Here is a 26,267-nt window from a genome sequence, read left to right as displayed (position 1 = left end):
TAATTAATAATCAACATGATTAATGTTTACACAGTAAACTATTTATCAACAGTTTATTGTTGCATATATACAATATTAGCTATTTCTTAATGATTAGCAATTGATTTGTAAATGTTTAAGAATTTTTTTTTGTAAAACATCTACAAATGTTACATAGATAGATGGACCAGCTATTGTATAACACTTTATTAATGGGTGATAATTTGTTTATAGACTCTCTATACCAAACAGTATTTAAATGGCTATTATAAAGTTTTTAGTATTTTATTAAATGTATTAATGATGTTTTTTATAAAGTGTGGCCATTTTAATGCAGTGTACTATTGCAAATACACAAGTAGCTGTAATATTCCAGCTTGAAAGCATTCTGCACTGGGACACTGATGTTGAAAAGGTACGTCTGCATGGCTGTGATTTCCCCAAGGGGCTAGGCTTCCTTGGAAATCTGCAGGGATAAGGCGAGGAGGATATTGGGAAATACTGGCAATGGGGATATGCTTTATTCAAAGGTACCTGCTGTACCTGGCCTTTTAATGCATACTAAAGCTATGGCCAGCTGTCAGGGGACGTGTGGGCACATAATCTGCTACAGAACCCATCTCGGAGTCACCTCACACAACTATTGTTTGTAATCCCCGGCAGGTAATCTTTACTACCATTTTCCTTAAGAATACGAGTAGCTTTCCCATTCTTTCTATGGATAGTTATATCGCATGAAAAATAATGCACCCGCACTTACAAGAAGAAAATAAACGGTGTGGTATAAACCCGTGATAAGACCTGCTGATAGGGCTTCCATATCTTATGACTTGTACTCAAAGGCCCTTTCAGACATACAGTTCTCTGGGAAACACAAAGCCTCTGAGCTTTTTGAATGCTGTCCAGTCTTTACTTTTGTCTGATTGTTACTGCAGGAAGTTGAACAGCTGAAGGACAAGAGGACTACCAAAGCTTGTGCATTTGACAAAACAGACGTTGGAAGAGATGGAGTGAGTTATTCTTGCACTCGGAGACAAAGGCACTCAAATAAAGCTGACTCAGAGTATCCTGTTGAGGGTGAAAAGGATTTCTCAAAGTAGTCCCATGCACACAATACGGCAAACTTACCAATACATGAGCCTGGTATTCAGACAAATGGTTGCACACCACAGAAACTAACATCCCTCCATTTGTCTGAGTGTTTCGTCTCAGGCTGATTGGGTTCGGAAGGGTGACCCTGAGGAGGAGGCTTTATTTCTGTGGTGATTCATATTACATTTGTTCCCCCAGTTACTGGCTGTTGTGGATTGGCACCAGACAAGGCCGCAGGTGTTGCTGCTTTATGACTGATTTGAAAAAGTTTAAGAGGAAGGCTGATTCCTCACATCTGACCTTCTCAGTGTCATGGTGGTAATGCATGATGACACAGGGGAGGCAAGATCACCGAACCGCACACCTGAATCTTGTGCTGGGGTCTGAAGCACATCCTTAGAAATTGTCAGGGAAACTTGTTTAACTAACTTCTGCCTGGGGGTTGCTGACAGAAATAATTGGACTTATTGATACAGTATTGTCATAGTGATTGAAGAAGTCAAAAGTGTCATTTCTTATCTCTGCAACACAGGATCAGATCAGGAACTAAGATTGCGAACATACAACAAATGCATCTTTTGTCAGATCCTTTAGCAGAAAACTGTGTTGTGGTGAGTTCACGTGTTGCCAGTGCAAATCTATTCATTTTGAGAATTTATTTAAATCAAATGACAATATCTTGATATCCGTCCTATTTAAGATATCACCTCTTTCACAATGCACATCATGCAAAAACATCACAGGTGAAACAGTTTTTTTATATTTATTTTTTTGTGGTTCATCAGTCCATCTTTATCTATTCATCCCTGACAACAGCCACTCCAAGCTAACCACTGTGCACGTCTGCCTCTCTTTTGACCCAGCACATAGTCACCTGTGCCGGCTGACAAAATAAAGGCTATTGAAAGGAAAAAGTCACAGCTAAATGGTAATCATCAACAACACGCTAGCATTTTATATGTGATGAAAAGGCCTGCTCAAGTGACTCAGCATACTCCACAATCTCCGACCCAGTGAGGTTCAGGTGTGCTGCAGATGAATCATGGTGGAGATATAAGCAAGGCAGGAATCAGTTGCTACTCCTGCTTTGCCTTGTAAACAAATTGTGGGCTTGGTTAAACAGTCAGTTTGTTTGAGAGGTCACTGGAGGCGGGCTTTAACAAATCTAAAAACAGCATGAGGAGTATGCATCCTCCTACATTAAAATCTCTACTTCAGGCAAACACCCAACAGGATAAGTTTTTGACATGATTCTGTTGTGCCCACTGATATTACAGATACTGTAAATTAGAGATATTTTCCTCACATTATAAAATATTTATACTGCTTTGTAAGGAGATGCAAATGATATATGCAACAAGATGGCATGTTTTAAGGTAATGCAAACAAATGAAGCATCCTAGTTTTGCCTTGAAACACTGATTATTCATAATTACGCTGCACGTTCGGTTTCAAAACAGCGACCTATAATGCCTGCTTGAGAAGTGTGACATGTTGGCTGCACTTGATGCTGCCTGTCATTGGAGTCCTGAAGCTTTAACTGGCCAAGGGTCAAGGGCTGGTTGCAGATAGCTGCCCACATTCAGATCAAACAGAATACATTATGACCAGGCTGACTTCTCGCTAGATATATATGTATATTACACATTATAGCTTGTGCTTGAAACAGGAGGATCTCTCAGGGTTGGCTCTATAAATTCAAATATATTGATGAACACATGCTGTGTATAGCAACAGGAATTCATATCCAGCCAGTTGCAGCCTTTTTGAAGCTCAAGTATCTGCCAGCCGACTAGGGACATTATATTATTATCTAGTCTCTCTTGGTTTAGTTGTTAGAGAGAAGAGAGGCAGAGGAGAAGAAGAAGAGAGACAGAGAGCCAGAGAGAGAGAGAGAGAGAGAGAGAGAGAGAGAGAGAGAGAGAGAGAGAGAGATGGAGAAGCAATGGGAGAGGGAGAGGAGGATATTTGGGCCTAGGGCTTATCATGCAGCCAGAACTCTCGGAGGATGAGGGGTGGAAGGGGTGGGGTGGATCAGGGGTTAGAGAGGAGAGAGTAATGACAATCACCACAGGCCATTTCACCAGGCTAATGGGATGAGAATCCCCGGCAGTGGGGCAGGTTAGCAGGGATTTACTGTGGGCTTCTAGAGGGGGCACTGAAGCAGGAATGGAGGATACCATCAATACTGAAACCAACCTCGCATTGCACTAGGAAAAAATAAAGCCTTGTGTCTATCCCACTTTTTCATGCTCTCATCATACTTGCAGTTGTTTTTTGTTATGCAAGCTTATTTTTGTCATCACAAATCTTTATTTGGAAAGTGTTTGAAGTCACTTCTAAATGCATGTGACTTTGAAATAAGTATTAGCCACGATGATCTGTGTTAAAACAAGACTCACTGCTCATCAGGTTTCCTGCAGGACATTTTGACAAAATCCTCCTGTTTTTATCCGATTTAAACTGTAAGCCCTGCATCTCCTTGTCTTGAACTGTGTGACAACCTTGACATGCATATTTAACCTGTGCAGGCTTTAGTCGAGTGTTTTGCAGCTTAACAGCGCATGTGTGATCGTGTGTGTTTGAGTCGGAAAGAACGAGAGACAGCCAGACATGCAGAGAAAGGGGAGGATCGAGTCTAGAAAATCTGATTGTGGCAGAACATCTCAGCAAATGAATCTGGACTTCAACCAAGAAGGCAATGCATCAGGCAATGAATCTGGACATTGTATGTTTTTTTTTTTTTTTTTTTTTTCATGATGTAATGCAGTTTTTAACTTGTGAGCTTTGGAAAGTCAGTGAGGATTATTCATTGTGTTTATAACAATACACAGCTCTTAATGGAGTACAGTATGAAGTCTGAGCTGTAATCCCTTGTTATCTCTCTATGCATGACACAAACACACACAGACACACACACTCACACTTGGCTTTGCTCTCTAGGCATATAGTTGGTTAAAGCAGCAAGTTCATTTAGATGCTGTTCAAGGAAAAGGGTTTAGGTGACGCTTTCTTAGTGGCATTAGTGTATAATTTAGCAGGGATTTAGCAAGGAAAGCACTGTCAGCGACATTAGTCACAGGTCTCTTGGGGACTTGGGAAGGTGGCTTAAGTTGAGAAAACGCACCGACTGTCATTACAGTAATTAAAAACCCCTGCCGTGTTTTCTCATCCTACACAAGGAGCAGAAATGGAGTTGAAATACCTTTCCTCCTTTGGGAGCCTAATGATGGACATAATCACCTAGTCTCGAGTCATATCAGTCATGTGTGTGTCAATGCGGGTCTGTATGTAAGAAGGTGTGTTCCCTTATGTGTAGATGATGTGGTTGCCGCAGCAACAGCCCTAGCCAGCACTGGGAGGCACTGACTTCAGTCTTCAGTTGTCCCTTGAATGGATGGGAGGATGTGGGGAGGGGGAGGGGCTCACACTGTCATGGGAATAAGGGAAGGTGGTGTTGGTGGTTAGAGTGTGTGTGTGTTTATGTGTGGAGGGAGGGTGGTAGGGAGTGGTAGTGGATGGGATGAGGCCACTAATGGGGAGATGGGGTGGGCGATTTTGGGTTGGACAAGTCCCAGGTTGTACTGAGTCAGTCACACAGGGGATGGAAGGGAGATGGACAGAGAGGTGGAGGAAGTGGCAGCTCCAGAGCGCATGTGAGTGTGTTGGAGGCTGAGGGGGAGGAGAGAGCGAGAGGGAGGAGAAAGGAGAAACAGCGGCAGACCGTACAGACAGTGCTGACTGGGTGGGAGCGCCAGTCCAAGGAGCAGCGAGAGTGGCCGGCAGGTGTGAGCGCCTCAACTGTAAGTTAACACAGACTGGAGAGAGAGAGAGAGAGAGAGAGAGAGAGAGAGAGAGAGAGAGAGAGAGAGAGAGAGAGAGAGAGAGAGAGAGAGAGAGAGAGAGAGAGAGAGAGAGAGAGAGAGAGAGAGAGAGAGAGGTTTAAGAGGAGGAGGTGAAGAGTAGACAGTGAGTCATCTGGCTTAGTGCTGTCCGGACTTCCCAGGAAGCACCCAGCGCACAGCTGCCACCGGGTGAGTAACTTTGTTGCGTCGCTCCACGCGGCGCTGCGGCACATCCGCCACTCTGGACGACACAATGTGACTTGTTTGCGCGGCGGATCTCTGCGGTGAACAGCCAAGCAACTGGGGTGTGTTATGTAATTTGTTGTGGTGTTGTGGAGCCGGGATGGAGCTGTGGCTCAGCGATCTGCAGGAGGGCGCGAAGTGCGAGCGAGCACTACAGAGAGCAGTCAGGTGCACCGAGCAGATATAATGTGTCCTGCACAACATGCTCGTGATGATGGAGCGGTTTGTAATGAGGAGGACAGGAGGGCTGCCTCTGCCACTTTCTCTCTGATGTCTCTGTTGCTGCTGTTCATGCGCTATGGCAGTGTGGGACAGAGATACTAAGTGCTGTCCCCCTTTTCGTGCCACGCGATAACAATGTGTTATAGGAGGTAATCGTGCATGCACAGCGTTATTTAAGAATGCGAACACACAGATGCTTAGAAACAACATTTATCTTTTCATATAATACAATATAAATGTTGTGAGGAACTATTAGATATAACAGAATTTTCCTCATAGATACTGTACCTTCTATTTTGTGTGCATGTGTGTGTGTGTATGTGTGTGTGTGTGTGTGTGTGTGTGTGTGTGTGTGTGTGTGTGTGTGTGTGTGTGTGTGCGCGCGCGCGTATGTGTGTGTGCTGCATCCAGCTACTGTGCATCAGTTCTAATTAAGAGTTCAGGGCAGCTGATGCCCTATCGTAGCCTGCCCTCCCATGGGGCTGCTGGAGCTCCTTGCCTTGCCTCATCCACTTTTATTGAGCTTTACGGCTCACACACACACACACACACACACACACACACACACACACACACACACACACACACACACACACACACACACACACATCTGGCCAAATAGGCTCATTATTAGTATTTTGTTTATTTTATTTGCATGGTGGAAGACTGCAAGGCCTTACTCTAGACATTGGCCAGCTGCATCATTAACAGGCAAATCAAATCAGAGGCATAATCCACATGGTTGTGATTCATACAGTCTCCACCTACATTTGAATCTATAGTCTTGTAGTCAATGTGAAAACAAATTTCCTGACACAGATACTGGCCCACTTGAGATGTTTGTTGGGCTTTAATTGAATATCCACGCTCAGCACTTGGAGACCAATAGGGCTTGTTTGCATTCAGTAATACGATTTAATATTTTGTCAGCATGGCCAATGGTTCTGTGTGCATGAAAAATTATTAGGTTGTTAAAGAGCTGCACATTTGAACTCACTGAGATGTTGAATAGACTCGGCACTGATGAATTCCCCTGCATGTGGAAGTTGATTTACTCTGTGGGTGCTGCAGTGCACTGTAAAGCTTTTTTATTTCTCTCTGCAAACAGTACTCTGAGGTACACAGCACCTTGTGGGAACAGAAATATATTATATTATTGCATATGCATATTTATTATGACTAATGTAGCCTCCTGTGGTAGTCATGGAGATTAATATACATTTTTCTGTCCGACTTACATTCTCAGCTCGGTGAAGCTCTGCTACCGGGTCATTTTTAAGTTTGTTTCAGATGTGATTGCATAAAAATCAATCACTTTGTGTGTTTTAAACAGAGCGAATTAGCCAAACCAATTGAAACCACATTGTGCAAACTGACTGGTCGAACACAATTGACATTGACAATAGTGCACCATATGCAGCAGGAATATTGATTAGTGATGCTGCGGGGATAAAGCAGTCCTCGTAGAGAGTATTGAGTTGAGAGCAAAGAACGTGTGACAGCAGTATTGCTCAGCTTTGCTCCAACAGTGTGTAATTCTTCTGTTAGAGACAGGAGAGATCCAGCATTTGAGTGGATGAAGAATTGTGGGTATTGTCTCCCCAGATCCCTAAAGTGTTTGTGAATAGCAGCTTGTGCATTACTCTCCAGGTGCTTCTCTTAAGTGGAATGAAGCACATGCACACAGGAGACCGGCTTGATATCCTCAGAGAATTATGGCAGTGTTTTCCAATGGTTCTTTTTGATAGACCACAAATAAACCTATTACAAGTTGTCAGGAGCAGCCAGAGGAATACTGATAATGATGATACAACTTTCAGTACCACTTCTTTGGTTTGGTCGCTGGGTATTAGACGTTTCATTTTATATGCCTCATCTGAGGGATAATGAACCCTTCATCTCCTCATTTAGGCGAAATGTTTTAGACTGGAATGTAATGGAGTCAGTGGACGTTAACTTTGGAGCAATTTCATTTCACCTGGTTTGACTTTTTCCTCTCATGCGAAAAGACTGGGGCGCTGCAAATGAATTAAAACGTGTTGCCTAGTGACAAAACACAGGATCACCGCAGTTCCTATAAGATTCATAGAGGTTGATTAGACGTGGTATAGCCTAAATTGCACAGATATTGCAGCATCACATTGGGTATATGCTTGAATCTGTTGGCAGTACGTGTGTGGAAAGGTGCATTTTTTTTTTTAGGTTGGCAGCTTTGCACAGTGACCTACACAGTTCAGGTGTAAAGAGCATTAGTAGCAGAACTAGTCTTGGCTTAATATGGAGCTCCTTTAAATGCTTTCAGGAAAGTCAGATTGTTTTGATGCAGCTGCTATCTCTGTCTTTTAGCACAAGATAGAATGATGATTTTATCACAATACTATGTGTTCTCTAAACCATTTTCATATCTAGTCAAGACCCTCTGTCCAAAGAAACAGAGGAGAGCTGTCATATGGAGAGAGGAAGATTGAATTAGTGTCTTTTGTTGTTCTGTAACCCTCCCTGTCAATGCTCTGGGCCATTTCAGTGCTTCTCAGAATACCAGTCCATAAAAAGCAATATATTGTTAAGTGAGGCCAAGGTAGAACCTCAAGGCATTAATTTTGTTTGTCTCTCTCTTCTCGCCGGACCTCAAACTGTGTGACCTGCTCCGAGTCAATGCTCTCTTGCATCTGTCTGAATTTTGCAGGAAACAAGATGGGAGCGACCCCCGAATTTCCGCAACATTAGAGCCTCAACTGTTGCAGCCTACACTCCTGTCCACCCCGTCTCCATTCTACAAGGTAGGATGGGGGGTTGGGCTTGCCCTTTGACCTGTATGACCCCTGACCTTAACTTGTATTCCTGTGTGAACTTTCCCTTTGTGAAAGTGTCTCTGCTCATTTTGTCTGTACACCTGCTTCCCTCTCCACTCTGTTCTCTTACATAGTGTGCCCTCTGTGTCTATATGTAATCTTTCTAGACTGTCTCACGCCCCGACTGCCTGCTTACAGTGTTACTTTATTCCACTGTCATCTTTTGTTTTGACTTTTGTAATTAGTGTGCAGCGTTTGATGACCGGGATCATCATGTTTGCCTGATTCAATTAATAGAAAGTTATTTTTAGTTAGAAATTGTCTGCCTCATGCAGTGAAACAAAGCCGAATTTCATAACAGTAAACAAAACGCTTTCTGTCTGAGTAATTGTCATCATTTAAATCAAAGGGTGCATTTCTTCATGCCTCCCGCCACCCACAAATTGTCAGAAATGATTGCAATAAAATGATATCTTTAACAATTTTCTTTTCTGTGGAGTTCTGCACAGATCATATTGTAAAAGCACATTAGTCAGTAGGCTTACCTAACCAATGGGTCAATGTTGAAAAAGTGTGCATATTTCTGTGCCACCAAGGCTGTTTTGTTCAGCTGTGCTTGCAACACATTCCCAGCCACACAGTAAATGTCCCTCTGCCTCTTATTCCTCCAGAGTGCTCAGACTTTTGCTGTTGAAATTAACAGGAAGCGACTCTCACTGAGTTTGTCTTGAAGTCACTGACACAAAATTAATTTCTCTGATTTCCAGAATTCGTGAATCAGCTTTCAGCTGGAGCGATTTTTGCCATCTTTGAGGGGAAATCAAGCGAGAGAAGACTCAATTTACTGTGATTGCTAATAGAAAATATAAAGTGCCAGCAGTAAAAATGATGAAAGAGGAAAGCTCATTTCAATAAATCTATTTAGACTGTCACAGTAGCTGCCAAATATGTTTTTGTTTGAGAATCTTCATGCCTACCTTTCAGCAGGTTTTACCATCTGAAATGAGACAGTGAATAATCTGCCAGGGGTCTTTTAGGGACTAAGAAACTGAACGGAGCTGAACTTGGTGGTGATTAAGTGGATACAATCCCAGTGATGTCAGGGTGGTTTAATAAGTTCCCTTATGCTTTGGTTGGGGCTTACACTCACAGCAATCTGACTTGATCAGAGTAGAACAGTAGGGTTAGAAAGAGAAAGGGATTAAAGGAGAATTCGGAGATTGTGTTGTAGAACAGTCACTCCTGAGCCCCACAGCACACACACACCATCTGTAGGTGAGTCAGACTTAGTCGCTGCCACCATGCACGAGGAGTTGATCTTTGAAAGTTGCGTATGCCTACAGATTTTCATGACATGCCAGCAGGAAAGGCAAGGCTTTATGCTCTACTCACAAAAATCTAGTACTGACATGACACTCTGTTGTTCCAACAAGAGATCAAAAATTATTACACAAGTATTTGTTAGTTAGCAGCCAATTTTCAATAGCAATGAGGAAAATATCTTTTTTCTTCTTTTCTTATGTTATAATTTTCTGTATGTTCCGGATGAGCAGCAAAAATCACATTAAACATGGTTAAATATTGCCATCAAAAGTAACCATGCATTGTCCTGACACACAAAAAGATGTCCTCAAAAGTTAAAGGAGGTCAATATTTGATCTTTAACTGCCTTACTTTCACCTTTTTGGCTGGACCACAACAGTGGGGCCAGACCTATAAACACGAATGTCTGTCACTGAGTCACTGACTGAATGATGAAGTTACACTATTGCTCGGCCAAATTATTTAATTTCCCCATTGGTTGTTGCTCTTTCAAAATGAATCTGCACAAACAGTTTTCTAGTACATGTTAAGGGGGCGTTTACAGCGGTTTGACTTATTGACTGCAGCTAATTCCAAATTTATCACACACTAAGACAAGAACAACTCCAAATGGCTGCTTCACATGAACAATATTAGTGTAACCAAGAGATACGCTGAAAATAAAACATTTTTAACAGTGTTTTCACATCACCTTTTAGTATCAGCTCAGCTCACTTGGAGCCTTGACGGACGTGATACCAAAAAAAAAAAAAAAAAAAAAAAACAGCTACTATCCACAACTTTTGCCTGGGTTTTGGTTTGGATGGGAAACCTAAAAAGAGGAGAGCCGAGTTGAGTTGAGCCATGCAATGTAATGGAAAAGCAGCTTATTTCATATAATGAATAAACCGGTGCTATTTAACTTTTTAATAATCAAGGCTTGAAAATGGCTTTCTAGCACGGCCACTGTTCACGGAACCGAGATCAAAACAGCGGCTTTCTAAATGTAGTTGCAGTCCAGCCGTATACTAGGTTTTGACCTAGTCTTGTTTGATTATGAAACCAAACAAAAAAGAGCAGCATGGTATGGTATAAAACAGTATATACCATTAAAGGGCTTAGTGGAGCAAGACTCAGAGCCCTGCTGAAACCAGGTCAATCTGCAATTAACCCCACTAGTCTTATGATTACTGCTTAATTCAAAATACATTGCAGCACAATCATAATAATGTTACATACTTCTAAGAGAATTTGTTGTGCGGTGCTGCAGCTGACAATGTAAATGGGACACATTCATTTCGGATATACACACACATACACATACACACACACACACCACACACACCGCACAAATCAGTCATGTGTGCTGTGCATGGCTCCTCATCACAAGCATCACGAGCTAATTGACAACAACAACAACAACAACAACAACAACAACAACAACAACAACCAACATTTTTTCTCCAGATTGTAACTCTTTATTTAACCTAGTATACTTTAATTCTCTCTCACACTACTCATGCACCAATGTCGCCACATTGGTGCATGCTGATTTTTTAAAAAAATATATATGCAGCTAAGCCTGTTTCCATTTAGTCCATCAAACCAAGCACATGAACTAGAAAATCCATTCTTGTCAGGAGTTGAAGTGTCTCACTCTGAAAAGTTCAAGTCAGCAACTTTTTACAGTATATTTACATTCCGGTGTTAAGGCATAAGTTCTGTACTGAAATCACAGCTAATAATGAGTCAGCGAGAACCAAGAAGCCAGACACTCATTTTAATGTCTGTATTCTTAAGCGGCAGATCCATCAAGGCAGACATCAAACGAGAGAACATAGCATCTGATTTATTGCATCTTCAGACTTTGGGTGCTCATCTGTGTTTTAATGAGCTGCGTGTGGAAATAGTCAAGAGTTGTGTCTGACAAGTGTGGAGGAGAGAGGGGTTATTGTAGAGTTGCTTTGCTTCTTATCCTAATGACAACCTTATTAATTCTCCTAACGAGAGGTCTCAGCTCTAACACCTGCTCTGCATACTGGCAAGACCCCCTGCCGGGCCCTACACCTCCCCCGCTTAGGCCATTTTTACAATTCCTTTTTTTCCTCTAGGATGAGATGTCAGGTTTTTTTTTTTCTGCACAAGATTACTGTCTGTCTCGGTTTCCATCTCCTTCTCTCTCTGTGTGTACCCTCTGTGCTTCCTCAGTCTAGATTTTGTTTTCAACTCATGCCTCTTATACTCTCGCCACCTCCCTTGCCTCTCTCTCGGCTCGTTCACAGCAGTCGATCTCCTAATTGTGAATGTCATTTATAGCCATCCTATATGCAGATGCATGAACCTCTTGCGTCGTGAGCCCGGTGTGACATGACTGCCGATAGCTCCACTTTGAATAGCAGAGTGCTGCGAGGCCTCGTCTGTGAAAGAAGAGGAGTCGGTCTGCGCTCCCAGGAAATGACTATGCCACAAGTAATGACAGAGCGCCTGTGATACGGAGAGAGGTGGCTGATGTGAGGCTCAGAGTGAATCTCCTCCCACAGAGAGAGAGATAAGGAAAGAGCGGCAGGTAGACAAGATGCCTCCAGCCGCAGTCAGAGGCTTGCTACTGTAAACTGCTGGCATTAACTCCTGCCCAGCCTTTGTATGCAAACTGAGACACACACACACACTTCCTGATGCTGCTGATAATCCTGTGCATATGTGGAACAACACTGGTGGACCTTGTCTGATCCGTCAGTCATGTCGGTAGTGACTGCCTGCCACTATAAGTCACAATGCCTTTCTAATATTGTGCAGACAAAACCTGCTGAAGTTTCAGTATTTTAAAAGCTGCAGGATTTCATTTTGAGGAGAGACATTCCATTTTTTAAAAAAAATTGTTGAAAGTCATCGTAGCCTCCACAGTGATCCATTGATGACAAAGACACACACAAGGAGGAGGACCAGCTGTTTAAGTAGCTTTACTATAGACAGACCCATTACGAGGAATCAACAGGGAATTGGGCAGCATGTTAAGCAGAGGATTGGACAATTGCCACTTCAAACAGCAGTTACAGTGGTTGATCTTGTGACTGCTGACCCTGACAGTCGATGCTGCTGGTTCATTTAACGGCTGAACTGAAGAAATATGTCGGCTTATAAGGGAAAAAAAACCTACTGCTTATATCTTCTAGTTTAATAACTCAGTCTTGCTGCAGTGGAATGCTGTTTGAGATAAGATGAAAATGTTAACAGTGAATGCAGTCAGACATATTCCTACATTTTTTAGGCTGTATATCATGACCCAGTTTTTTGCTTATAATGTATTTTATTAACCTCATTTGGCTTAACACTGCCCCTTATTTTTGTTCTAATCTATGTGGTTAATGCTGTTGAGGCCAGAGGTATTTACCTTTAGGGCTTGTAGCTGACTTTTGTTTGCATATGGTGGAGGACTTTACTCAAACTCACACTGAAAGCTAAGATAATATTGCTCTGTACACAAACTGTGTGACTATGTCAGCCTTTAGAGACAATGCCTTTCGGCCCCTGCCGGACTACTTAAGACTATTGCTCCAGTGGACTGTTGTAATTCATTGGTTTTCACAGTAATTGGGGTCAAAATAGTCAACTCATGACAACATCATCCTCAAATAGGAGAGGGACAATCTCTCAGTAAGTGGTCATAGAGGTATTATACTATGGAGATGCTGGTTATTTGCCTGTGACTGCATAACTGGGTGAAAAGCCACAACAGGCAACACATCACACGCTGGAATCAGGTAAAATCTTTACAGCTACTATCAGGGTCTGCTACTGTGCAGCTTTTTGAAACAGCGCAATGCTTTCTTTGTGGAAAATGTAAATACTCAATATTTCACTAAAATGCTCATTGGTTCTATAGAAGATAAACAATTGCGTGGTTGTGTTATCTTAGTGCCAGATGGTCTGTGTTGGTGTGACAACCTGCTTGTAACCAATTAATTGTGTGATAGTGCTCAGCGCAGCATGTTTTACACAGGGTCACAGCACAGCCCTCTCTCTGCTGCAGAAATAAGTTAACCACAGCATTCAACAGATGAACTCAAAGCGTTTAACGACCACTTCATCTCACTCTGCTCTCTCCAGACCACAGATTTGTTTGAAATGATTGAAAAAATGCAGGTAAGGTGATGTACTGATCTTTGTGTTTTATTTCGGCTTGCTAAAATGCACTCACCAAGCAAGGCTCTCAACTAACCAGTCGGTTTGTCTCTTCCTAATGCTGCAGTGTTGAGTAACAATGTCTTGTCTTTCTTCAAACGGGAAAGGATAGTGAACCCGGTCAGAGTCGTCATTACTTGTGTTTCAGTGTCTCTGGTAATTAAGCTGGTCATAACCCGGGCTGACCACCCTATAAGCTCATTATTTCACTTCAAAAACTTTCTTCTGGTTTCTAAATGCTCTGGAAGGGTGATTGTTTAGTAGAGCGTGACCCCAGCAAAGCTATTTTTTAAAATCTTTTTTTTCTTTTTGTGTCAGTAATTAGTGTACTATTAGTTGTGGTGAAAATGCTATTTGCTTCTTCAGTTTAATTGAAAATGATTCGCAAATGATCAAAACAAGTCATCCGTGCAAAGAGATCCATTTTAATAGGTCTTATACTCAGCCTTAAACTCTTGGTTTTCTCAAACAAGTGAAAACCTGCAGGTGTGATGAGATAATCCCTCTTGTTTCCAGTGCTAAACAGCTTGCTTGCAGAATTCTCTTGAATCAAGTGTCAGTTTCTTTTTACTCGTGGGCTGATCTGCCTTATTCTGCCTTGTTTCAATATTTATATACTTGCTCCCAGAAAAATTCCTGAAAAAAGTGAAACTGGAGACAAGTGGGATTATCTCATCCCACTGACAGATGTTCTCTAAGACTAAATATGAGACAAAATTGACTGGGGAGACTGGACATTTTTGCAGTGAATATAGCTTTCAGTGGCGTCAATGGTTTTCTTTCCTGATAGTGCACAGTGACATAGCGGGGTGTATGATGCAGCAATGTCATTTCTTCCACTATCACAGACAATTTATGATAACACAGTGCAGCTTATCTTCCCCCTTCATGCCAAGCACCATCACCTCACCCTGATTTAGTAGCGCTGCATCTGTCTCTCTCTCTCTCTATCACACACTCACATCCCAGCTCCTATGGGCGTTCCAGTCTAGGAGTGCCACTTTTGTGCAGCATCTTTTAAGTGACACAATCCCTGGGGTCTTATTACCACTGTTCTACTCTCTCTGGCACTGACAGCCTTTTCAGTCACTCCCAACTGGCTGCTCTTTGGCATCTTTTGTCTGTCTCTCTCCACTCTGTCTGTGTCTGTGTCTGCACCTCTCTCTCTCTCTCTGTATCTTTCCATCTGTCTCTCTCCGTCTCTGCTTTATTGCCTGCTGCATATCTCTTGGGGAAGTTTGCCGTTATGTAACGAGACCAGTCATTTTCTCCCAGTCGTCTCTTATTTGTTCATTTACAATTTGACGATGGCAGCACTCTCTTTAGGGTGCATGCATTTTTAGTAAATGACATCTTGATATTTGTGTTGACTTGGGTTTGGAATGCAAATCCAGTGGTGATGTGTTACTTCTTGATTGTGTGTGTTTATCTGTCTGCCTTTCTTTCTCTCACTTTTTTTTCTCTTAGGGCAACAGGATGGATGAGCAGAGATGCACCTTTCCTCCCCCACTCAAAGTATGACTCTCCATGCAGACTCTGGAGACATTATTCACACACTGCGTTCAGTGCTCATGACTGCTCTCTCATCTCGCTCTGTCACACACACAATGGCAGAATATTATCCATAATGCAGTGCAAGACTTATTTCTCTCTGACATCTAGCTACCATCTCTATGCTAACAGAGTTAATAATGCCTCAGATTTATATATGCTTTGGGGATGCTGTTAAAATATTGTCACCCTGCTACACAGACTGTAGGCTGGAATCTTGCTGAAAAACATAATTTGTCAGGATGTGATAGTCAATATAATCCAGCCAAATCATGAGTTCCTAGGAGAGAAGAGTCAGATGTAGTGGGGCAAATTGTCTGTATGTCCTTACAATGTCAGAGACAGTTTTTTAGTACCACGGCGGGGGTATTTAAAATGTCAGCATGCCAAGGAATAGCAATGCTGGAAGGAAATGCATTATTAGTTGAATCATGCATAGTTTCAGATCTTTTTTTCCCACTGCATAATAGTGCTGTAGCTATTCTAAAACGGCATCCGTTGGGATTATAAAGTTGGGCTGTGTGGGTTTTAATGCTTTGATGAGACAACAAAGCTGTTTCTCTCTGTTTTTCAGACTGAGGAGGACTACATTCCATACCCAAGTGTCCATGAGGTAAGTTGATGACTCTGCATTGCTCTTTGTCGCAGCAGCACTTTCCACAAATAGTAGTTTGTATCTTTCAGAACAAACAGCTTCATTTCAATCTTGCAAGTTGAGGAAACACGAGACTTCAGAATCGATTTCAGGTAGATGGCATCTCATTATTGTCTTGCATTTTGGAACAGGTCTTGGGCAGAAAAGTCCCTTTCCTCTCATCCTGCTGCCCCAATTCGGGGGCTACTGGATCGAGGGGACCAATCACGAGTTGAGTGACAGTTTGGACACAGAGCAGCTCCAGCCCCTGTCCCCAAACACCCGCACCAAGCTGGAGTGTAACACCACAGCTAACCTCTATCGCAAACACTTCCTGGGCAAGGTCAGTGCACCATAGACAAAGCTTTACATTGCCATCACTTGGAATTCATACTTTTCCAATAGCGCAATTAAATCCAATAATAAAGTGATAAAGTGATCAAGCTTATTTAGTGAAGTTAAGCTTTACAGTGTTTTAAGAGGCTACAACAGCTGAGATATTCAGAGTGGTATTTGTGAAGACATTTTCTTGAATTCCCGCAGAAAAGCGCTTCCTACTCAAATAAGCCTCATTACTCACATAGAATATTGTACAACCAATTTTGCTTCTTGCTCATTATAGTAATGAAATGAATAAGCGATAAGTGAATCCCAGCAGAGTAACTCAACAACAGGGACCAGCCTCCCTGTTTGACACTTCATACACTGTTGCTAATGAAGATGCATTAGGCTTTGCCACCTGTTTTTACACCCGTTTAATGTGAACAAATTTGATCTGCCTGTAGTAGCAGAGTAGCAGAAAAAGGAAAAGCACACAGATTGGAAAGATATGGCCAACGATTCAAGCAATTGAAATACTAGATGTTGTTTCGTGTTCATGTGTTGGTGTATGCACGCGCATTTGTGTGTTTGTTTACGCCCGATACTAATGGCTGTGTCCTTGCACCGGACCATCAGGAACACTTTAATTACTATTCAGTGGACAGCGCTTTGGGACATCTGGTGTTCTCCCTGAAGTATGATGTGATCGGTGACCAGGAACATCTCCGTCTAATGCTCAGGTAAAATCAAACAACCTCCATTTATTCCATTTTTTTTTTTTTTTAAGTATTCAGTCTTTGATTTTGTATCGTGCATCTCCACATCTTAGGTTATGGATTTGTGCACGGGAACAGATCAACAGCTATTTCATGATCAGCAAATAGGAACTCAATGAAAAAAAAAGAGATTCCACACATGTTGTTTGTTCATGCAGCCCTTTCTATTGACTGGATAATCACATCCTCCCAGCAATAGTCTTATCATAAGAGTCATAAAGCAAGCAAGAGTGTCAACAGCACTGTCATTTCCACAGCAGGGTAACAGATGGACTATTTAGGCCAGCATGTGGGTGGGGATGGAGGGAGGGGTGTGAGAGGGAGAAGAGAGTAGAGGGTAGGGTAGTTTAATGATGATCCATACCGGATGATTTGTGTCCCATGTGATAGGTTCTGAGAGGTGTTGCATCACATTATGATACTGTTTTGTTACTGCACCAGGACCAAGTTGAAAACCTACCATGATGTGATTCCCATCTCCTGTCTGACAGAGTTTCCCAATGTGGTCCAAATGGCTAAGGTGAGTGAGGTCAAAGAATAGCCTTTTTATTAATGAGACACAAGTATAGGAATAATGATAGAGTATACATCCAAAATGCACAGAACACACCATACTTTGTGTCATTTCATAATGCATCAACAATCATTTATCTCTATTAGCAGTGAACATGCTGTTATTTTCTTGTTCCTTTTGTTTTCTAAGCTTGTCTGTGAAGAGGTCAATGTGGATCGCTTTTTTCCCGTCCTCTACCCAAAAGTAAGACCCAGCTTTGATTGGTTTTAAACCGCTTTGCATCCGTTGCTGCTATATGTTCATTCTTGGTCTCATATATCGGTTACAATTCTAATGTATTTCCTGTTGTAATTTCTTTGCAGGCCTCAAGACTTATCGTCACCTTTGACGAACATGTGATAAGCAACAATTTCAAGTTTGGGGTCATCTATCAAAAGTTTGGACAGGTGAGCCGTTCTTCAGTTCTTCAAAGATGCATCTAAAGAGGTGCATGTAGAACCCTTATTAGTCTCCTATTCAGTATATTCACCATAAGACCAATTTCCATTCTCATGATTTCCTTAATAATGGGGTTCAGTCCAGTCCTATCGAGTCAGTTTGGTACTCTTCAGTATTCCCTCTCACTTCTGCAATAATCACGACCCTGTTGTTTACAATGTGGGAGCAGGAGAGCTGTTGAAGGCTTAGCTGAGGGCTCTTGTGCCTTTGAATTGAGACCTCAGTGTGTGTAGATCTGTATCCTTGATCTCTTAAAGCCTGGAGGAGTTGGATTACATTATGAATGAGCCAAGGGCCACCTCGTGAGGGCATCAAGGGCCCTCTGCTCGTCCCACAGGAAGACATATCTGTTCTGGAGCAGCACTAAGTGGAGAAAGGCATGTTAAGCAACTAGACATTCTGCTTAAGGAAAACAAAACACAATCACTCAGTCGGCAGTGGGAGCTCCTGCTGAGGGTTTGTGTCTGTGTGCTTGCATCCAGGCAGTCTTTTGTGTTCACACTGACAATATATGATCAACTTGCAATCAGAGCTGATTATCAGCTCTCACATGCAAACCTTTATAAAGCCATCTCTATATTCTCACTTGCAAATTGAAGCAAAGTGCAAGAGAGTCAAGCTCCTACTGGAATAAATACCTTACACACCATATGTGCCTTTTCATCCAATTGTTATAGCTGAGGATATTGTGCCTTGCTTACACTCCACTATGCAGCATGCAGATGGTGCCTATTGTAGTTAATGTCGAGTGATATCTGTTTTTCAATGGCCGACGCTGATATTTAGAGAGCAGGCAACTGACGGCTGATACATAATGCCAATATCATGTTTTGTTTGTTTTTGGGGGGGGGGGTTTGCAATCAAAAAAAAACTTTTACAGGCTGCCAACATTTTTTGTTTTGTCGACCTTTTGAGCGCAGATATTGGCAGATGCCAGTTATCTCAAAACACTAGATATTGGCCCGATTAATCAATTTATCTCTAATTGTGCAGAGACGGGCATTATTTAATACTCTAAAATTGAGTTTTTGGACTAACTACTTACAGTATTTCATCCACTAAACCAATCTCTTACTCATCCTCAGCCTTTTTTTCATCTGAACCTGCTGAAGCCAATATTTTCTCTAAGCCTTGATGTTTATGAGTCCCTTTTACTGTCACAGACATCAGAGGAAGAGCTCTTTGGCAACAGTGAAGAGAGCCCTGCCTTTGTAGAATTCCTGGAGTTTCTAGGGGAGAAGGTTGAGCTCCACGACTTTAAAGGGTAAAAATACACAGCACTAAGCGTACTGCGCCATCACACACGACAAGATATAGTTATCATTACATCCCGCTAGCTGCAGGAATGATGGCCATGCTGTTGCAGAATGTCCTGCTGGACACGGTTGTCTGTGCTTGCAGTTTCCGTGGAGGGTTAGACGTGACTCATGGACAGACTGGCACAGAGTCTGTCTACAGCAACTACCGCAACAAAGAGGTCATGTTCCATGTGTCCACAAAGCTGCCTTACACAGAGGGAGACGCCCAACAGGTACTGTAATACAATACCTCAATATCACACCTTTCATGACATACACGAAGCCGCTAGATAAGTTCCCCCTGGCTATGTATCTCCTGAGTATTATTCTGTATAATTTATAATTTTATGTTGTGTTGTTTGTGTCAGCAGCAGCCCATTACATACATTTAAAGCTGACATGTAGTAACCTCATCACTCACACACCTAGGTCGCCTTCCCACTGTCTCTCATGCAGACACACAAACCCCGATTTATCAGGACAAACACACAACACACCATTTTCTTATCATGCCGTGCACAAACACAGGCAATGTATAATCAGAGTCCCCAACAGCAGCAGCAGTGAAATGTAAGCAGTGAGCATTTAGCCTATCAGTGCTTATTCAGGCTGTCAGGAGGGGAGGCAGCACTCCCTGGTGGTGGTTCACATGGTTCAGCAACGAGACACCCAGAGGGAAGAGGAAAGTCAAAAAAAGGGAGAGGAAAAATTGCATGCACACAGCTCACAGACCGACAGAGAGGCCTCAGGGACATGGGGATGTATAGCCTAAAAAGGCTAAAAATAAATCTAATGTAAAGCCCTAAAGAGTATTAAAATGTCTTAAGTACAATTATTAGAGGTCTTTTCATTATGGAATAATTAGGGGTATAACGGTTTGGCTTGGACCTTAATTTTTTCACAAGTTTGTATCAGGGTTTGGCTTGCAAAAATTCATCTGACTCAGAATATAAGTTCTCTCTTTGTACATGTGAACATTTACCAACAATTCAACAACTGAACATAACTTTAGCCAATGTTTTGCAAATCTTTTGCAAAATAGGACCATAATGCCTTTGTATGCAGCTTGTGGAAAAGTCAGTTATTAGGCCTAACCTTATTAATCAACAGCATTGTTGACTGTTACACATTTTTAATATGTTTAATGTTTGCACTGGAGAAAAATCATGGCCCACCAAACAGTTCAGTGAATGAAGAACCAAGAATCATGTTTTTTCTTCATCTTGGGGGCCGGATGAGATGTGGTCACAGGCTGCATTTGGTCTGATGTATCTCTGAAATCTCTGTCCTAAATTCATGCAACACCTGACAAGTTTAAATGATGTTGTTTGTGATTCACTGTTTGTGTTGCAGCTGCAGAGAAAAAGGCACATAGGGAATGATATTGTGGCCATTGTGTTCCAAGATGAAAACACTCCCTTTGTCCCAGACATGATCGCTTCCAACTTTCTGCATGCCTACGTGGTGGTCCAAGTGGTCAACGCCTGCTCTGACAGTGTTCTCTACAAGGTGAGCTGTTGCCCTCTTTAAACAGAGACTTTGCTTTCCCTGATAACACAATAATTGATCACACCTCATGCCGTTGTCAATCCTTAGGTGTCAGTGACGGCACGGGACGATGTACCTTTCTTTGGTCCAGCCCTCCCAAACCCCGCTATTTTTAGGAAAGTAAGTGGAAAGACTTTAATCAGACCTGAAGTGTTGCCAGTGCACTGCCATCTCCATCGTAATCTTTTAATATTCAGTCATTACTCAAACTCCCTCTCTCTGCTCTCCTCTTCCAAGGGACCTGAATTCCATGAATTCCTCTTCACTAAGCTCATCAATGCTGAGTATGCCTGCTACAAAGCTGAGAAATTTGCCAAATTGGAGGTGAGTCATTGAAAATTATTTTAAACAATCTTTGATGTATAAACTTCTCTGGCCAGGCTCATACACAGCATGCTTTGCCTCACTATTTATACACTTGTGTGTGTGTTTGTAAGGAACGAACCCGATCGGCCTTGCTAGAGACGCTGTATGAGGAGCTCCATGTGAACAGCCAGGCCATGATGGGTGTTGGAGGAGAAGATGACAAATTGGAGAACGGCAGTGGAGGAGGAGGGGGCTTCTTTGAATCCTTCAAGGTAACTCGAGCGGCAGAAGCGGAGGCTGGGACGGAGCTGAAGGCCTCACCAAACGTTCTGCTTCGCTGGGAAAAAAAATTAAAATAAAAACAAAAGCAGAAAGATGTGGGCTTGACAAGCTAAATTTAGATTTCATAGATTTAAATATTTTATTTTATCTATGTTTGCAGTACAGAAAACTGTTAAAGATCACATAGATAATCAAAATTACAGAGAGTCGACTGAAGTGAAGACCTTCTTGATTCAGCTAACAAAAAATGTGGAATACGCACAAAATGTAATGTTTCACACATGGGTTTCATCATCGGGCCTGATGATGGAAAAGGCATGAAATTTGATGGTTGGTCCTACGTGGTTTTCGTCTTGCTTGCTTGCTGTTTCCTATTTTTTTTTGTCAGCTGAGTCAAAACAGTCCTTACTTCAGTCTACCCTCAATTTGCAGCTTTAGTTACATAGACTGAATGAATAATTGTGTCAGTGATCAGTCAGGTGATACTGTAAGACTAAAAAGATCATTGATACCACAGTGGTGTGAAAACTGGGTAATACACTATTATATGATCAGCAAACCTGTCATCTACTTCCAGCTTTCGGCTTTCTATCAGCTGTCTTTTTTTATCTCCTCTCTGGGTGTGAATGAGTGTGTCTTTTCTCTGGCAGTCTCTCAGGATTGCCCTTGTCTGTATGCAAGCTGCCGGGTGTAAGGGCTTTATCAGTCTCTATCAAGCTGAATGAGGAGAAGCTCTGTCCTGCAGGCATACACCACTCACGGCTTGCCGGTTTTCCTTCATCATGCTTCTGTGCTGTTGTGCTGCTGCTGTGGTCTCTGCATGCCCTCCCCAGTGCTGAGCTCCTTTAGCCACTTTTTGTACCATCCTTTCATCTCCATATGTCGAGTCTACTCTCAGTAAAGGGAATGGATGGGTTTCTCTCCTCATCAGATGTCTCTCCTTTCCCTCTCTATCTGCCAAGAGGTGCGAAAGAGGCTTTAAACTCCTCCTTGCTGTGTTTAAAGTTGGTGTGGGCAGACATCTGTAAGCCACTTGGCCCTTCTACTCCCTTCTCTTCTACTACAACCTACTCAAAACATATTGACTCATCTAAATCTCCCTCGGGGCGCCACAGCTTAGCAGTATTCTCTGCCTCTACCGTCTGCCAAGATTAGTGTTAGGTGCGTGCTCTCTCCCAGCAGTGGTCAGCGTTCAGAGCTCGCCCCGAGGCCCTCCCCGGCCTCTAACGCTGCCCAACAGTGATGAGGGCTCGCATTGGGTCAGCGCCATCTCAATGTATCTCCTCCTCCTCCTCGTCTCTCTCTGTAGCGGGTGATCCGCAGCAGAAGCCAGTCAATGGACGCCATGGGTCTCAATTTCAAGAAGCCACACACAGTCTCCACTAGTCTGAGCGGCAACTTTAACCACATCACTGCAGAGAGCCCCAAATTCCCAGGGATAGTAAGTACAGTCCCACTCCTCCGGTCTCGAGTGAGGAGAGTCTCACTCCCTCTGCCTCCCTCTTTTAACTCCCACTAAGTACAGCAGAGTTCCTGCCCCACTCCTTCCTCACCCCTCCCTCACCTGCCTGCCTGCTGCACTAACGTCTCCCAAAGCAGGAGCGCACACTCAATCAAGCAGATCATTAATGCCTAGACCTTTTTCACGAAGGCTCTTACACTGTCTGCCAACACCAGATGGAGCAACTGGACACGCAGATATTTAAATATTTGCAGGAGATGAATTTATTATCTGGGTTAAAGATGCCTCTAACACTGATTGTTTTTCCACTTTGTTTTCATTATTTCAACCCCTTTGCATCTGCATTGTTCATTAATACACACTTGCATTCCACTGAATGAGGATAGGACAGAGTCCAGTGTGTGTGTGTGCGTGTGCGTGTGTGTGTGTGTGCATGTGAGTCAAAGCTTGTGCTTGACTGCTGCTGGTGCAATGTTTACACAGTATTTTTTGCAGTGATTACGAACGTGAATGTCGCGCTTGTTGGATGAAAACTTATCTCCCAAATGACAACTTTTCAGCAACTACGTTTGTGTTTAGCTTGATGACTGTGCATTTTTCACTTTATCTCATTGGCTTTGAGGAGATTTCATAAATCCATGGCGTGCAGAGTTTTCTCAAATTTGGAGTTATCAGGTCTTCACCCAACAGCAACAATATGTTTGCTTGTGATTGATATTTGGACACAACACGTTCATGCATGATGGATATTTTTGAGATTTTTGCCTGATGTTTTGAGTGAAATTCAGCTATTTTAAACTGTACAAAGTTGGAAAACCTTCATGAAATTATTGATTCTCTTATATGTGTCAGGCGGTTCACAGGCTTTCTCAGTCCTGTATATTTTCTCAGCACCGCTGCTTCATGTCTCTTAATCACAAATAACTAGGACATTCTTTAAAAAGTCCCATTCAAAAATGACTAACCATTATTATTAACCAAACTGTATGTGAAAATAACCTCAGCTTGTTTGTTTCTTGGCATAACCCTGTCTTGTGCAACTTAACCTTATGTATAACACACTGTATGTATGTCCTCCTCTGCAGTTTTTTTTTGCTCTTCCTCATCCTCTCTCTCACAGGCACATGGCTCTCTGAACAGTCTCGTCATTTCTCTCTCCCATTCAGCCGCCTGTGTCGCACCCGGTGGTGCACAGCGTCACTTTTTCTTTAACACGCTTTGTATCCTGCAACTAACGTGTGCTTTGTATTTTGGTTTAACAACATGTATTACTGCATGGAATCTCATGGTGTTCTGTATTTTCTCTTCTCCCCTCATCTTCCTCTCTTCCTCTTGTCTTGTATCATCACTACCATCTCTCTGTCTCTCTCTCTCTCTCTCTCTTTCTCTCTCTGTCGCTCTCCTCCCTGTGTGACTCAGTCATTGCTTGTCCCAGGCAAAAGTCCCAGTAAATATGGACGTCGAGGCAGTGCCATAGGGATAGGAACAGTAGAAGAGGTTGTCTAACTCTAATTCTAATGTCTAATTATAGCTATCTAACTTCTCATTCCTCCTTTTGCCTTTTTTTTTTGTTTGTTTGTTTTTGCATGGCTCCACTGCATCATAACCAGGCACTTCCATGTGTAATCAAAATAACATGCATTGTGAATAAGAGAGAGTTCATATACAGGTCACAACCTCCATCTGTGCTAAATTGCAGATTTTCTCCTCTGCTTTTCCGCAACAATCAGTTGATTGGGATTTTTACACAAACGTAATTTGGAAACTACTCTGATTAATTTCTCCATCAAAGCATCTGTGATGTGCATAAGAGCACATACAGACAGAAAAATCATGCTTGAGGGTGCCACCTCTTAGCTCTGTAGCTACAAATAGCCTTTGCCTTGTTTCTATTGTCACTGTCCTATCTGCTTTGTTGCAGTTTGTGCTCACACTCTGTGGTCTCTCCTAATTTAGATTATTCCGTATCTTAATTCCTCATTGCTTAATTCTCTATTTTGTTGCAAAATGATGAATATTAATGATTTAATGCCCCCCCTTACAGAAATTAAAGAAAAAAATAATTCCCCTCCTTCTCTTTGAAGCCACATTACATAAAAGCCATTTTCAAGTCCTTATTTTGAGAGCTTAAAAAGGGAGATTGAAGGAACAAAGCACTCGCTGAGAAAGCACATTTTAGTGGTAAGCCCCGCAGCCCTTCAAACCATCTTTCATCTCTCGTCTTACTCTGCTGACAGAAAGACTGGCACTGGGGCTTGACATTAAGCCGGCAAGTGCATATTTAACATTTTCTTATCAGCGTAACAACTTGACGGCAGCACCGTCACTCTTCTGCCTGATAATTCATCACGACATAAGACTGAGCATGAGGATGGTTGAAACAATTCCTGACTTTTTGGAAAGAGTAAAACAAAAATACAGTGTTTTTCTTGAGTTAAATCAACCATAAAATCCCCACAACAGTAAATAAGTAGACTGATAAATGCTAGAGAAATAAACAAATATGATTCAGAAACATTTTAGAGGTATTAGAAGTGTTTTGACTGCTAGACCCTGACTGTCATCTGTTCCTGGCAGTCTTTGATCATTCCGGGGAAAAGCCCGACCAGGAAGAAGTCGGGTCCCTTCAGTTCCAGGCGGAGCAGTGCCATCGGCATCGAAAACATTCAGGAAGTCCAGGAGAAAAGGTGAGATGCTGTAGCAATGGCAGAAATGGTCACTTAATTACTGCACATTGGTGTGGACATATACAATGTTCATATTTGTTCATATTTTCTGTTTCTACACAGATACACACCGTACTATAGTACAGTGTGTATCTTAAACCTTATAATTAGCCATGTAACTAAGTTGCAGGGTTTAGTTTAAGTGAAAAAATCTGACAGTGGATAAAATAATTACACTTGTTTTGAATGCTAATAAGCTTGTTTGCATTTTTTTCTTGAATCAAGTGTCATTTTTTTATACTAGTGAGCTAATCTACCTTATTCTGCTGTCTTTTAACACATTTATTCTTGTTCACAGAAAAGATTTAAACTCTATTGGTAAATGAGCAGGATTGTCTCATCCCACTAACAGATTTTTTCACTTATTTCAAGAAAAATAAGATTTATGGGTGCTTTTTTTTTTGGCGACTTTTTAAGGTAGAGTTGTTTCTTTGCAGCATTGATGGAGCTATCAGTGCATTTTTTTTTCCTACATGCTCTACCTCCTGTCTTATGTAGCAGCAGAGAGTGCTCCCCAAGCACCCAGAAGACCCCCGACAGTGGCCACGCCTCCCAGGACCCCAAATCTGACAACTCATCCAATCAGAGCTCTCCTGAGGTGCTCACCACCACCAAGAACAGGTGTGTATACTAATCTAATCCCTTCACACGGGCACTGATCACAGACTCCACACCTTTTACACGACACATATGT

The 26,267-nt window shown here is 42.2% G+C and overlaps 1 protein-coding gene across 1 annotated transcript in view; it reads left to right on the top strand.

Moving 5' to 3' along the window:
• The window catches only part of LOC115362746 (rap1 GTPase-activating protein 1-like), a 47,435-nt gene that overhangs the window by 16,030 nt on the left and 5,138 nt on the right, over window positions 1–26,267 (top strand). Inside the window, exons 3-21 of the mRNA XM_030056812.1 lie at window positions 8,068–8,161; window positions 13,583–13,618; window positions 15,125–15,172; window positions 15,783–15,825; window positions 15,995–16,185; window positions 16,800–16,903; window positions 17,381–17,459; window positions 17,643–17,696; window positions 17,816–17,899; window positions 19,115–19,215; window positions 19,353–19,482; window positions 20,603–20,758; window positions 20,846–20,917; window positions 21,035–21,121; window positions 21,235–21,375; window positions 22,695–22,826; window positions 24,267–24,344; window positions 25,425–25,534; window positions 26,072–26,194. Coding sequence (XP_029912672.1) covers window positions 8,068–8,161; window positions 13,583–13,618; window positions 15,125–15,172; window positions 15,783–15,825; window positions 15,995–16,185; window positions 16,800–16,903; window positions 17,381–17,459; window positions 17,643–17,696; window positions 17,816–17,899; window positions 19,115–19,215; window positions 19,353–19,482; window positions 20,603–20,758; window positions 20,846–20,917; window positions 21,035–21,121; window positions 21,235–21,375; window positions 22,695–22,826; window positions 24,267–24,344; window positions 25,425–25,534; window positions 26,072–26,194 — 1,863 coding nt within the window. The remainder of the gene's footprint in view (window positions 1–8,067; window positions 8,162–13,582; window positions 13,619–15,124; window positions 15,173–15,782; window positions 15,826–15,994; window positions 16,186–16,799; window positions 16,904–17,380; window positions 17,460–17,642; window positions 17,697–17,815; window positions 17,900–19,114; window positions 19,216–19,352; window positions 19,483–20,602; window positions 20,759–20,845; window positions 20,918–21,034; window positions 21,122–21,234; window positions 21,376–22,694; window positions 22,827–24,266; window positions 24,345–25,424; window positions 25,535–26,071; window positions 26,195–26,267) is intronic.

This window comes from Myripristis murdjan, chromosome 7, assembly GCF_902150065.1.
Source record: "Myripristis murdjan chromosome 7, fMyrMur1.1, whole genome shotgun sequence".
In the NCBI taxonomy this organism is placed as follows: Eukaryota; Metazoa; Chordata; class Actinopteri; order Holocentriformes; family Holocentridae; genus Myripristis; species Myripristis murdjan.
The sequence above is the reverse complement of the archived record's forward strand: the minus strand, read 5'-3'. Positions and strand labels throughout refer to the sequence as shown.